This window comes from Balaenoptera acutorostrata, chromosome 7, assembly GCF_949987535.1.
Source record: "Balaenoptera acutorostrata chromosome 7, mBalAcu1.1, whole genome shotgun sequence".
NCBI lineage: Eukaryota > Metazoa > Chordata > Mammalia > Artiodactyla > Balaenopteridae > Balaenoptera > Balaenoptera acutorostrata.
Genome location: NC_080070.1, coordinates 33592477 through 33606883, shown reverse-complemented (window position 1 = coordinate 33606883; position 14407 = coordinate 33592477). Strand labels below are relative to the sequence as shown.

Below are 14407 nucleotides of genomic sequence, written 5' to 3'. Positions count from 1 at the left end.
AGGGAAGGAGGCGAGAACGAAGGAGCGGGCGCGGTGCGGGCGCTGGGGGCGGACGGGGTGGGGAAAGCCACTAAAGCAAATTTGGGGCCGGACCAGGCAGCGTCCAGCTTTTAACCTGGGCAGTGGAGGCGGGGGAAGGAGCGAAAGGAGAGGGGAGGTGTGTGGGGCAGGGGTGGGTGGGGGTAGTTGGAAGCAAATGACATCACAGCAGGTCAGAGAAAAAGGGGCGAGCGGCAGTCACCGAGAAGAGTAGGGCATTTGGCACTAGGAGCTCGTGCCCGGTCTGCCCCGGCAGGGACCCCGGTGCTCCCAGAGACCATGCAGAGGTCGCCTCTGGAAAAGGCCAGCGTCGTCTCCAAACTTTTTTTCAGGTGAGAGGGTGTCCAGCTGAGCTTTGGAAGCACACGTGCCCAGGAAAGAGGAGGACGCGTGTATGGGCTGGATTTTGGGGAAAGTGGAAGAGTTTTTTAAAAAAGATGTGCTGTCATTCATTGTTATGGAGGAGAACGAGGATTTTGTGGAATAAGATAGAAAGCATTAGGAAGAGATAAAAGAATAAACTGAAGCCGATTGTGTGAATAAAGAGCCTTAGCTTAACCCTGAAATTTTAACTACTTGCAACTGAAAATCACTCTCAAGACCCAAATGTGCTACTGTGCAATTGTCTTCTTAGATTCTTCTAAGAAACTTGTGAATTATAAACTTGTTAATAACAAATACTTACGTTTGGCCCTTATTTTTCCCCCCTTCATGCCTTGGAAACTTAGAAGTCTTCTTGGCTCATGTACTACAAGTGCCATGCTTGCATGTAGTAGGTGCTCAGAAAACACTTGTTGACTGAATTTTGAACGTTTATAGGGGAGAAGTATAAAGTGGGTAATATGTGCTTAAAGTTTTTATTGTTATGATACTGAGTATATCTAACAAGTATTTGCCGCAATTCCATTATTCTTTCTTTTAAGAATGAAAGCAAATCCTTCGAAATATCCGTTTTAAAAAAAAGCCAATTCTACAAGCTATACATTTTAAATGAGGGGTCAGAATTACCATGGAAATGTGAAACCATGGGAATAGATGCTGAAGTTAAACCAACTGACATTTAATAAATTGTACTCTTATCCTACTTTACGTGTGATGAGCCATAAAAGCTTGTGAACTTCATCTAATGAGATTTTAAAAAATAGAGTCTAAGTTCAGAGTCTTAGGCAAAGTGTAGTTAGATGTAGCATTTCATATTTGAAGTGTTCTTTGGATACTGTATCTACTTTATTTCTGTTATACTTGTATGAATGAATGAATAGGTTCAGCTCTCTCATGGGATATTACTTATCCCATTCATAATTATCTAATGAATCAGCATACTTAGGTATCAGAAAAGCCAAATACATTATAAATATGCTCATATGTGTGTGGGGGGAAGGAGCTTGGCTCTCACAGCTTTCTAATGTTTTATTCTCTGAATGTGCAGCAAACCTGGAACTCAGGTGCTAAGGAGAGGGCATAGGCCATAGAAGGAGAGCTCCTCCCTGTGGATGGGAGAGAAGGACTTTACTGTTTGGAATTGCCTCTTGGGTGGGTGTTTTCAGCACCTTTTGTTACTCCATCTATACAAATGGGATTGTCTGTTGATCTGTTTTCCTGTTATTTACAAAATCAGAATGCTAATTGGCATAAATTGTAGCCTTTCTACTAGAGCACTTGGAGGAACCTAAATGCCATTCTGTCTAAAAATGCAGTTTTAAAAAAAATGCAGTTTTCAGAAGAATACATATCCCATGGCTACGTCTAAGTATAATACTGAGGAACTTTAAATGAGCTCATTGTTGATTTAAATTATATCATTGTTGGTCTATCAAAGTATTTTTTTCTTTTTTTAAAACAGATCACCTTATACATTTTAGTATAGTTTTAAAAATGCTCTCAGGTGGATTTGTTAAAAAATAAATATTATAATGGCTACTAAATGTGTGAAGAGCATACTCAGTCCTGCTCTTCAAACTACTTTATAATAAGTTGCTCTAAGAATAGGTATATTTTTAAAAGTTAAGTTCCTACTATTTATAGGAACTGACAATCACCTAAAGTACCAGTGATTATAAACTTCCTTCTGGGTTGTAATTCTGAAAGGGTAAGAAACGTATTTTCTGTCTTCGGATTAGACAGTAGTCCTGCTTAGTGGTCCAGGGTTTTAGGCTTTGGATTCAGATTGTTTTGATTCAGATCCTGGATCTGCTACTTAGTAGCTCTGTGACCTGAGGCAAGTCCCTTAACATCTCTGTTTGTATGACTTCACCTTTAAAACTTGGACACTAGTAGGACCGATGTTTTAGGGGTTAATCTGTTGAGAAAATGCATGTAAAGTCGTTAGCCTAGTAAATGTTAGCTGCCACTATTATTATTATTAATTACCATATTTTTACATTCTTTACAATACCACATACCTTGTTTATATAAAATATTCAATTCATCTTTGTTGAATATAATTTTGTGACTATCCATCTGTATGTGCAATGGATGGGCCTAGATGAGAATTTAATTTAGGAAAAATCTCGTCCAACATGGCATTACCAGATATACAGGAAAAAAGTCATATGCTTGTATCATATGTTGTTAAATGCCTTAGAATTTAACTTTCTGAGTATGATCCATTCAGTTTCAGAGTCATAAAACAGTAAAGCTGTTTGGTCTGGTTTATAGATTATATTAAATATCTCTTTTATTGTCTAGATTTTGTTACTGGGAAAACTGATAATGTTTAGGAAAAATTTAAGTACTTTCTTAATTTTGCATGAGTTTCACATCAAGTATGAAATTTGAAAGATATCTGAGGTGTCATAATGCATAAAATAATAATAATGTCAATATTATAAACATAACCTAAAAGAGAATTTCACCACAAAAATTCAAATAGTGTGCATCATGGAGACCAAGTTACATTAACTTAAAGCTTTTATGAAATACAAAGATGTTTTTAAACTAGAGGTGATATATTTGCATAGAATTTATAATTTATATACCAGTGTAATTGATTTACAAATGTTTACCAAGAGAGATTATGTTTTTCATTTTTGAGCAATTTGTCAAGTTTACATTTTCTAACTTTTCAAGGTGGTTATTCAGTTTGTTCTCTGTCTTCTCTCATGCCCTGAATTTCCCATATTCTCTTTAGATGTTAGATTGTGTACCAAACCATGTGTCAGATGACACAGCTTGAATTTTGGTCATGGTTTTCATACCAGAAGTCTAGATCTATACTTGAGGAATTGTCAGAGCCCCACAGAATCCATGTGTACAATGCCACAGGTTTCTTACAAGACTGGATATAGGGGCCCCCAATAAGTTCCACAGGTAAGTCTCAAGTAAGACCAAAAAGTAAACAAGGTTAGGCTCTAAAGTGGAAATTCAGCAAGGAGTCGCATATTGTAAGTCTCAGGTTAATAATAAGATAATTTAAGTTACTTTTGTAATCATTAAATACGAAGTAATGAGAGATTTTTAAATAAAGAGACTAGAATTTCTACATCAGGATGGGTGTGGTGGATCAAAGTAGCTACCAGTGAAATTCTGCCTTTGATCAGAATATTTTTGGATTCTTTTAATGGAATTAACTTTAAAACAGTATATAAATTTATTCTCATAAGTAGCTTCATTACCTTTTAGCCATTATTTTATAGTCATAGCTTGCTTTGGATTAAAAGTTATATTACTCAGACTGATCACTTGGACTTGCTTCTAAATGACTTTTGATTGTAGCTCAAAAAAGTATAAAGATTTTTCATCATAATTTGCTTTGTTAACAGCCAAGTGCTACTTAAGTTTAGGTATTATCATTCCAAAAATGTATTGCAAACTTTAAAGACATTTCTTAATGAAGAGAAACATAAGTGCTTTGAGCAACAGAACATGATTACAACAAGTATGTAATGAAAGACCCATAAAGATGACAATTTTGAAGAGGACCACACTAATTTGGTTATATAAATTACAGTATATGTAAACAAAAAAATCCATCACAATGACTTTATATTTACATTTTATTTACTTTTGGCAAGGTGTGAAGAAATCTAAAGTTATGGCAGAGCCATAAGTATTTTTGCAGTTTGTCGGGGGTATTTATAGAAATGTTGCCAAGGGAGACCAGATGACCACTCAAACAAGGGCCTGTTCCTATCTTGATCAATACACGTATTGTATCTCAGGTTCGTCTCTCAGACAAGGCTTAGACGATCCAAATCAAAAGAAATAGATGCATAAAACAAAATGCCAATATGAGTTGCACAATTCTTATTGAGATGTACAGCTGCCAAGGGTCCCTCAATAGCATGAGTTCATTTAGTCAGTCAGTGGGCAGATGCCATCCAGTGAGGACAGCCCAGGGTTCCCATACATTCCCTTGGCTTTGTCTCTTGTAGGAATTGGAGGAGGCCACTTTTGGGACAGGGGCCCCTCTGGAACAGTGTTGCCTGAACACTGACAAATGTTGACTCCCTACACCAGTCCCTTAAAATTCCTTTCTACCCATCTGTCTTCTGCTAATCATGATTTTTATGATACAGTTCAGATTTTCAACTTGGGATATGTGCCAATTTTGATTGATTTAACTCTCAGAGTTCTAAAAGTACCTCCTCTGCATGATATTACTAAAATTGTAATTATATATATTTTATTATATAAAATATATGTGTATATATAATTAAGTTTCTTTTAGTTCATTTTGCAAGTTTAAAAACTTCCTCCTTGGTTATGAAGTGTATTCCAATAGTTTTTATATGCTGGTTCAAATTATTACTCACTTAACTCTCTGGGAAGATTCTTATATACTTATAACACATACCATACAGTGTAACTGTAATATTCCATCCCTTGCTAAAGAGAGAAGTGGAATCAGTTTTCTTAACTGGTTAATTAATATTTTATGTTTGATGTGACAGTCAAAATATCCTCTAGAGCCAACTGATACACTAGGGAAATCATGGTTTTTCAGTTTTCCATTTATGTTTCATGGGAAGAAGTAGGAGTTAGTGTGATAATATTCAATGCATAAATGTTAAAACTTGTTTAAAAGGCCCTTGAATGATCCCCAGTATAAAATGTATTATTATTGTCAGTGTTGCTTCACAGGAACCTATAATTTCAGTGATAGAGCTACAATATAAGTATAGGATTGTAAAACCATCAGGGAAGGGTGTTAACCGTTTAGCGTGCAGCTATATGTTGTTTATCAAAACTTTAAAAACAGCTCTGACTCAGCAGCAATTTTGGCAATTTTGATTCCAGTGATTCCTGACGCATCTGTGTAGGGCTCTTCCCTGGAGCAAAATCCCTGTGATGCAATGATGTCAAGAGGAGAAAACAGATTATGATAGAGGTCTGGTTGTTTGGGAACCCTGACTGAAGGCTTACTTTATAAATATGTTAACATTACTATTTCAGGTGCTTCTCTTCAGCTTCTAAGATTTTACCTTGTGGTCGTTTGAAAGTAAAATTAGTATTACAAAGTGGCTTTGCTATTGAGCCTAAGAGTTTAGGCTTCTTTTTGCAAGAAACCTGTAAAAATTCAATTAGGTTGCTTGATGTAGAGAACGAATATATTCTTACAGAGCTCTGAATGATCTGTTTTCACAGCTGTATCCAAGTCGCAAGACTTGTCAAGTTTGCTATTCTTTGTGCAGCTCTGTTAGCTTATTACTATCTTTTGACATCAATGACTCTTTCAAATTGTAAAGCCCTGGATGTCAGGGCCTTCTGTGACTTGTTTAGTATTCAGACCATTTCAAGACTCCTGCATGCAACAGTTTACTAAATATTTCTTTGTGATGATGATAATTCCATGGTGATCCATGGAGATTTATGGATATTGTAGATTGCTGACATTCAACAGTCCTGTAATACAGCATTATTCTGATAGAGAGAGGTCAAAGCGAGCAGGACCCTGGACAGATTTTCTAATACTTAGAGTAATTATTCCATGAAATATTTCTTATCTTCCTTTATAGCCAGGCCTTTGCCTTGCGGGAAGGCCTGCTTGCTAATTCCTTGCTCATGGGGTCAAGAAGTGATTTGAAGATTTCTGCTAAGTCCTTATGGTTAGGATTCTTAGCTCTGAAACTGGACAACTGGGCTTTACTCTGATATAATCAGAGAATTCTCCCATAGGTTGCTTCAGAGAACTGAATCAGAGCAATACTGACTTTGTAGATTATGATTCAGGGCAGCTTGGAGGATACCTTAATTCATTAATTTACCACCTTCTGTATTCTATGAAAGGCATTTTGAAGGTTGAGGTGGACAAGGAAGAAATTGGTGCTGCCTTCATGGAATGAGTTCTCTGAAACCCAGATTTTCAAGGGCTTATAGTAACTCTCCCTGGGCATCTAATCCAGTCTTAGACCGGTTAAGGAAGGCTTGCTGCAGGAGTGACTCTTGAGTTGGCACCTATCCAGACAAAAAGGGTAGGGCTGGGTTAGGAAAAATTTAAACACAGAAGCGGCAGACTGTGTGTAGGACTGACAGCAAAAGTGAGCATAGCACCTTCAAAAGAGTCAAAGAAGTTCCCTGTAACTGGAGCATAAGATGTGTGACAAAGATTTGTGGGAGCTGGATCTGGAACTCTAGCGAGGACCAGATCATAAGGGGCTTGGTGAACTTTGTCTGGGCTTTATCATACTGGAAGTGAAAAGCCGTGGCTTTCTAGCAGGGGAGCAATGTGTCCAGTTCAAAGCCGTTGCAGTTTTGCAAAAAACGGATGAACTGAAAGAGTAGCAGTTGGGATAGAGAGAAAGATGGATTTGAAAGACTTTAGGAGGTAAAATCAACAGGTTTGGTAATTGATTAGATGTGGAAAGTGAAGAAGAGAGAAGAATCAAGGATGCTGTCTAGATTTGCTGACATGGGTAACAGTGGGTGATGGTGACGCTTGCTGAGGGCAGAGGTTTCAGTTGGAGGAGGCATCTTGGGGGGGAGGTGGAGGCTTATGCAGACTCTCAACTTCTTTTTAAAATGAAAACGGAAATGATGCATATGGCTCAAGGCCAGGTAATATGATTATTTGAAAACACATTGAAGTGATTTAGAGCTTTAGGTGAGAGAGATTTAGATGTCAGAGGTGACAGTCAGAATTGTAAATACATCCCTCACACTGTTCAGTAAAGTCCGGGGTGGTATCTAGGTAATAATTTAAAGTGCTGACTTTTTGGGCTTTATTGTGATATGGAGTCACCTGAGAGTGTGTCAGAAAAAAAGCAGCGGTATACTAGGGACAGCACTGGTTAAATTCTACCTAGAAATTCTACTTAGCACCCTCCCAATACCCTCCCCTGCAAACCCACCAACTGATACATGAAGGGTCCCCACCCCACCATAACTTCACACATTTAAACAGCAGTTTTTACACAGCTGATTTCTATGATCATAGACGTTTAAGAAGGACATACGAAAATTCACTGGGGCTTCAAGTATTGTCTGCAGTGATTGAAAAAAAGATTTTCTGCAATACAATCTGAAAAAAATATAACTGAAAAAGGTAATGCATGATCATTAGCAAAAAGGTATTTCAAAGTTACAGAAATATATAATGTAGAATGTGTAAGCCCATGGGTAACACTGTGGTTTCAACATATATTTTAAACTCTAATTTAATACCTAATACCACTATTAAATTTTGTTAATCTGAAAAAAAAAAGATTCTCCTACTCTTGAAAAGATTACGTATCATTGTTTTATGTTAAAACTTTGAACCTGTTAAAACACACAGAGCTTTCTTAGCATTGCCTACATAGGTGCAGCTACCTTCTACCCAACTTCACACCCACCCCCAATACCTAGTGAAATTCTTAACTGAAGTTCTTAACTTCAAAAAGGGACCCAGGAGTTTCATCTGTTACCAGTCAGACCATTGTGTGAAAATTAAGCTTAATAGGCAGAATCCTAGAGGTGCTGACAGCTGTGTTTCGAGGAGATTCAAGGCCAGACCTTGGAGCCCAGTATTGGCTATGGGAGCAACAAGAAAATGAAGCCACTGCTGGCCAGGATTAGCAGTCCTCATAGAGGCGGCATACTGGAGAAACTTTATAAGAAGCTCTCTTTGCACATTTTATTTATTTTAAATATCTCTACGAACTCTGGAAAATAGAGCAACAACAACAAAGCCGTACTTTTTTCAGCCAAAATCCATTGCTATCCTTTAGATCAGGGGTCGGCAAACTTTTTCTGTAAAGGGCCAGTAAATATTTTCAATGTGTGGGCCACGTAGTCTCTGCCATTGTAGGAAAGCAGCCATAGACAGGACGCAAACAAATGGGCATGGCTGTGTTCCAATAAAACTTTATTTATGGGCACTGAAAATTGAATTTCATATAATATTTTTTTTTAAAAGTCTATTGCAATAAGCTTCAGAATTTGCAGCTTTAAAATTACTTAGTTTTAAATAAAGATCTAGGAAAAATTTCAGGGCTCATTTGTAATTAACATTAGTGTATTCAATAATTGAGTAATTTTAAAAGTAACTGAAACACTTAGACATGCAAAGTGGACTTTTCAGAAGAGGGAACAGTAGTTTAACATTAGATTAGATATTAACTTCTCAGAATAGTTTTGTCTTATAGGAACCTACTGACCATTTCTTCTTTGCTTCTTTTTTGCATATACTTTTTTTTTGATGCGTCCTTTAAGGTATAGGCTCTATCTTATCCATCTTTTGGTTCCAGCACCTGTCTGACTCCCTGGTGAATAGTAGGCCTTTAAAATATACTTGTTGAATGAATAAAACTTGACTAATTCAGTTTATGTTTATGCTTCTAAAATTTAATTTTTGATGGAAATGTAAAAATTTACTTATAAATATGAGATTTTAAAAACTTTCCATTTGACTTTTCTGAAGATAAAATATCAATTTTGAATAAAAATATTAGTTGCTTTACCAAATCCATGAATTCTAAAGTATAACAAAATAGGAAAATTGGTTTCTATGGTTTGCTTTCTTGTGTGGGTTACAGGACTTTCTAGGAAAATACCAGGTTAAGTTAGTACACTATTATTTTTCTTCAGAAGATCAACGCTTTGCTAAAGATGAGCTTTCCACCTGAAATGTTTTTTCTCTTCAAATATCATGTGAGTATTCTGGGTGCCTGACAGTTTAATTTTAAAACAGATTATTTAAATGATTATTTCCAGAATTTCTTCCTAAATGTATATACCACAATCTAGTCTTAAAAAAAAAAAAAAAGACCTTAAACTCATTTTCGTCTTGGACCTCTGAATACATTTTTCAAAATAATAAATAAGCTGATGAAATATTTATTACCAAAAGAACGTCTCCTTTCAATCAAAGATAGGGTTGGCTTCTGAAACTCACATTAGCCTCTTTTCCACCGCTTTTCATCTGAGATCTATTAGAGTTAATCTCTCCTATCCATAAAAGTGAATGTATATCTTGTATATATGGACTGTGAACAAAAGTGCACAAATAAATCCCCTACGGATTAATTTGATTATGGAGCAAACTTGGCTCAACATCATTAATGTAATTAAACAATATGTATTTTCATAAATCAGTTTCATAAATCAGAGCATAAAATATACAATGACAATGAGATCCAAAATTTTATTCACTATATTAAGAGTTTATAAGACTGATGAAATTAAAGCTCCAATTTAGCCATCCCAATAACATCAGAGCTAAGTTTTTTTTTAAATTAATTTATTTTTTATTTATTTATGGCTATGTTGGGTCTTCGTTTCTGTGCGAGGGCTTTCTCTAGTTGTGGCAAGTGGGGGCCACTCTTCATCGCGGTGCGCGGGCCTCTCACTATCGTGGCCTCTCTTGTTGTGGAGCACAGGCTCCAGACGTGCAGGCTCAGTATTTGTGGCTCACGGGCCCAGTTGCTCCGCGGCATGTGGGATCTTCCCAGACCAGGGCTCGAACCCGTGTCCCCTGCATTGACAGGCAGATTCTCAACCTCTGCGCCACCAGGGAAGCCCCACAGCTAAGTTTTTTTTTTTTTTTTTTAGAAATTCACGTTCTTTTTTATTTATTTATTTATTTATTTATGACTGTGTTGAGTCTTCGTTTCTGTGTGAGGGCTTTCTCTAGTTGCGGCAAGTGGGGACCTCTCTTCATCGCAGTGCGCGGGCCTCTCACCACCACGGCCTCTCTTGTTGCGGAGCACAGGCTCCAGATGCGCAGGCTCAGTAATTGTGGCTCACGGGCCCAGTTGCTCCGTGGCATGTGGGATCTTCCCAGACCAGGGCTCGAACCCGTGTCCCCTGCATTGGCAGGCAGATTCTCAACCACTGCGCCACCAGGGAAGCCCCAGAACTAAGTTTTTATGCAATTTTATTAGCTAGAAAGACAACCACTGTAAAATGAACTCATTAATGTAAAAGTAATTTTTGAAATACTAATGTGATTTTTATTCATTCATTTATTCATGCATGCATGCCTTTATTCAGTATAAATGTTGAATCTCTGATATATTCCAGGATATAGCAGTTTGAAGGCTTAGGCCACATATCAAAATGTATTATACATTCTAATTATTCTTTTACTGGAATTTTCAGATTGATATTTTTAATGAGGCAATGTTATATTCTCTTTGGAGCAAAGGCCATCATATATATCTATAGATTTTCCCTTACTCCATTTAATGAAGGGGGCCTAAATTTTTTTATTGATTTACCAAATGACTGTATAAAGGTCATCTCACATAATAATCTTTTCTAAAGTCAACAGTATAATTCCTTGACAGCAAATATTGTTTGATGTATTTAAAATTTTTTAAAATACTTCCTATGAAATGTACAGATAAGGTCATTACATTTAGAAATGTATATTGGATTTAGTCCTTGAACACAGTCTTTGGATCCACTGAGGTGTTAACTTGTAACTTGGCAGGCTTTTTGAACTCTCATACAAGGTTTTGCTGATTCAATTGCTTCTGTTTCTGCCAAGGGTAGCCACACAACTCTTGTCTTTCTTGAGTCACGGTCTGTCACTCCAGCCACTATTACTGCAAAGTAGAGTCAGGTTCTGGGGTTAGTAGACATGTATGTTATTATTAAAAAACAATGAGTTGCCAAATTTCCTATCAATGAAAATTTGATCAAAGTTTAGTTATTCTGTTGGAAAAGAAATCTAGCTAGAAACAGGATTAAGAAATTCTTTTTTTTTTCTTTTGGCTGCTTTGGGTCTTTGTTGCTGCGCGTGGGCTTTCTCTAGTTGCGGCTACTCTTCATTGCGGTGTGCAGGCTTCTCACTGCGTTGGCTTCTCTTGTTGTGGAGCACAGGCGTGCGGACTTCAGTAGTTGTGGCACACAGGCTCAGTAGTTGTGGCTCGCGGGCTCTAGAGCGCAGGCTCCGTAGTTGTGGCGCACCGGCTAAGTTGCTCTGCGTCACGTGGGATCTTCCCAGACCAGGGCTCAAACCCGTGTCCCCTGCACTGGGAGGCGGATTCTTAACCACTGCACCACCAGGGAAGTTCCAAGAAATTCTTTAGGTAAATACTTATGCTCTTAAAATTAGAAGCCCTTCACAAATATCAGTATTTTCTATAGCTTTAGATAAGTGCTTCTCAAATTGCCAGTCACCTGCTCAAAAAATATATTAAGATAGATCTATCTATCTATAATATATCTTATGTTAAATATGCAGATTCCTAGGTCCCACTCCATATCAACTAAATCCAGAATCTCTGGGAGAGTGCAACTATAATCTTGATTTTTTGTTTTCTGTTTGTTTGTTTTTTACATTTCAGGTGTTTCTTTTTGCATACTGAAGTCTAAGAGCCATTAAGTTAATCTTAAGAAAGTGGGTTTAAATGGCCCAACTAGTGCTTTTCAACCTTAATGAAAGATTGGGAAACTGCAGATTTGAGGACAAAAAACAGGATTCTACCACATAATCATAAAATGTGGGATATGGAGGTGATTCCATCTTTTCCCAGCTCCACTAAACTTGTCTTTCCTAACATTCTTCTTTTAAAAAAAAAAATTTTTTTTATTGCAGTATAGTTGATTTACAATGTTGTGCCAGTCTCTGCTGTACAGCAAAGTGACTCAGTTATACACATACAGACATTCTTTTTTTATATTCTTTTCCATTGTGGCTTATCACAGGATATTGAATACATTTCCCTGTGCTATACATTAGGACCTTGTTGTTTATCCATTCTAAACATAATAGTTTGCAACTACTAACCCCAATCTCCCAGTGCATCCCTCTCCCTTGGCAACCACAAGTCTGTTCTCTATGAGTCTGTTTCTGTTTTGTAGATAGGTTCATTTGTGCCATATTTTAGATTCCACGTATAAGTGATATTATATGGTATTTGTCCTTCTCTTTCTGACTTACTTCACTTAGTATGATAATCTCTAGTTGCATCCTAACATTCTTCTTTTTTAATCTTAGGATCCAAGGAAGAGAATTTTGAAAGTTCACATTTTTTTTTTTTTAGAAAATTAACAATAGAAATATAGATATTGTTCAACTTTCCACAGAATTCAAAATTTCCTCTTAAATAGTTCTTGAAATCTGCAGTTTTGCCTCCAGTATCTCCTGACATTTACTAAGCACTTTCTATGTACCAGGGATTATACGTATTATCTCAGTGAATTCTTCAAATAATTTTAGATAGAGTCTACATGTAAGAAATATGTAGTTTAGAAAGATTAAAGAGCTTATGCAAGGCCACCCAGCTAATTACTGTGAAGTCAAGACATGAACTTACATTGATCTCTAGAACTCTTAAGCAGTGTATCACACTATCCAACAATCTAGAATGGAATTGGTAAATTATATAATTTCACTTAATTTTGTATATAGGTTTTCTTAATTTTCTTGTCTCTGAAATTTATTTTTGATACATGTATTATCAATAATATTATTTAAATAAGGCATTAGACTCTGTTCTTCTTGCAAGTGCCAGGAGCATGCCCTCTTACAGTGTTTTGCATGGATCCATATGACAAACTACTTGAGGTGGAGAGAGGTGAAGAGGGAAGGATGGGGAGGGGAAGGGAAGGGTCTTGTCTTAGGTTAATGAGGTCTTTAAAATTCTAAATGTCCAGTTAAAGAGTGAGAGATGTGATCGGCCAAAGGCATGCCATTAGCCAACCATTGTTACATGGACACAGCTCAGTTTCACAAAACGTGACCCAGACTGCACTTCTTATCCTTATTTGTTCCATCCAGGTACTAATAATCTCCCTTCATCTTTTTCATTTTCTAAATCTAGCTTCCTGCCTTCTTCCACTTTGTCAAACCTACTGAGCTAGGCTTTCTGTTGCGTTTTTGTATCCATTCTTCTTACCTTAACAACTTAATCCCCTCCGTTGAGTTCCAGGTTCAGTCACTTCAGTGTTCCTCTCACCACCACCCACCCTCTTTGGTGTCCTGTTCTGATCACCAGTCCCTGGTTGTTCATCACTCATGTCATTTGTTTCTTTATGTTTACTCTTACTGTATTTCTTGGGGCTGAAGGAAGAGGCAGTCACCTCGCAGATAGTTCTTCAACTTGATGTTTGACTCTTTGTATGTATAAATCTTGGATTTTCCTAGTGCAGTGGTTTTTACAATTTTTTAAAAACAATATTTTTATCAGTGAATCCAGAATCCAAAGGAAATCTTCCATGGAACTGCAACATATGCAAATAAAAGTGACAATAAAAGACAGTAAGTCCTCCGTAAATACAAAGATATAGGTAATCTCCTGCCCCCAGATAAGGGCTGAAATGACTGTATAACATTTACGTGCTCTTTTCTTGGTCCTACATGCTTACATTTTTCACATTATGCTTCTGAAATTGAGATGACTCTTATAATTGATGTCAAAAGAAACCTGTCAGCCATCAGGCACAGGAATAACTTGAAATATGGGAGCTTAGCAGTTCATAGAAGGTATATCTTCCCGTAACTTCAGTTGAATTATTTGCATTGGTTGTACCCCACAAGGTTGACTTTTAACTTAAATTTAGTTTCTTGCTTGCAATTTCTTGAGAAAGATTATTCTGTGATCTAGTTTTGAAAGAACAGTAATTATTTAGTCTGAAGTTTGTCTGGCATACCAAGCACTGTAATTAAGGTAGAAGTTGCCCAAGCTCAGCACTTTGCTTTACTTTGAAATTATACTGCCTGTCCTACAGGTGAAGGTGGTGTGAATGCAACTTGTCACTTGTAACCCTATTCATAACTGTGAATACCAAGAATAATCCAAAAGTATATTTTTGACCTGAATGTTAAGAAGGCTTAGAAGAAAACTTTAATTATGACACTGAAGGAGGAAGTGGTGTGTAATTGTGTGAATTAAGTATATAATACTGAAAAAAAATTTTTTTTAACTGTGTATATTTAATTTAGAGGGGCTTTTTAGGAAAGGCCATTATTACACTGATGATGCGTCTTGTAATCAATGTC

General features: G+C 36.8%; 1 protein-coding gene across 3 annotated transcripts in view; it reads left to right on the top strand.

Moving 5' to 3' along the window:
- The first annotated feature begins 239 nt into the window (after positions 1-239).
- CFTR (CF transmembrane conductance regulator) overlaps positions 240-14407 on the top strand; it is a 195621-nt gene continuing 181453 nt past the window's right edge. For all 3 annotated transcript variants that reach the window (XM_057550593.1, XM_057550594.1, XM_007195128.2), the window contains exon 1: positions 240-371. In XM_057550593.1, the coding sequence (XP_057406576.1) occupies positions 319-371 (53 nt within the window). In that variant the 5' untranslated portion in view covers positions 240-318. The remainder of the gene's footprint in view (positions 372-14407) is intronic.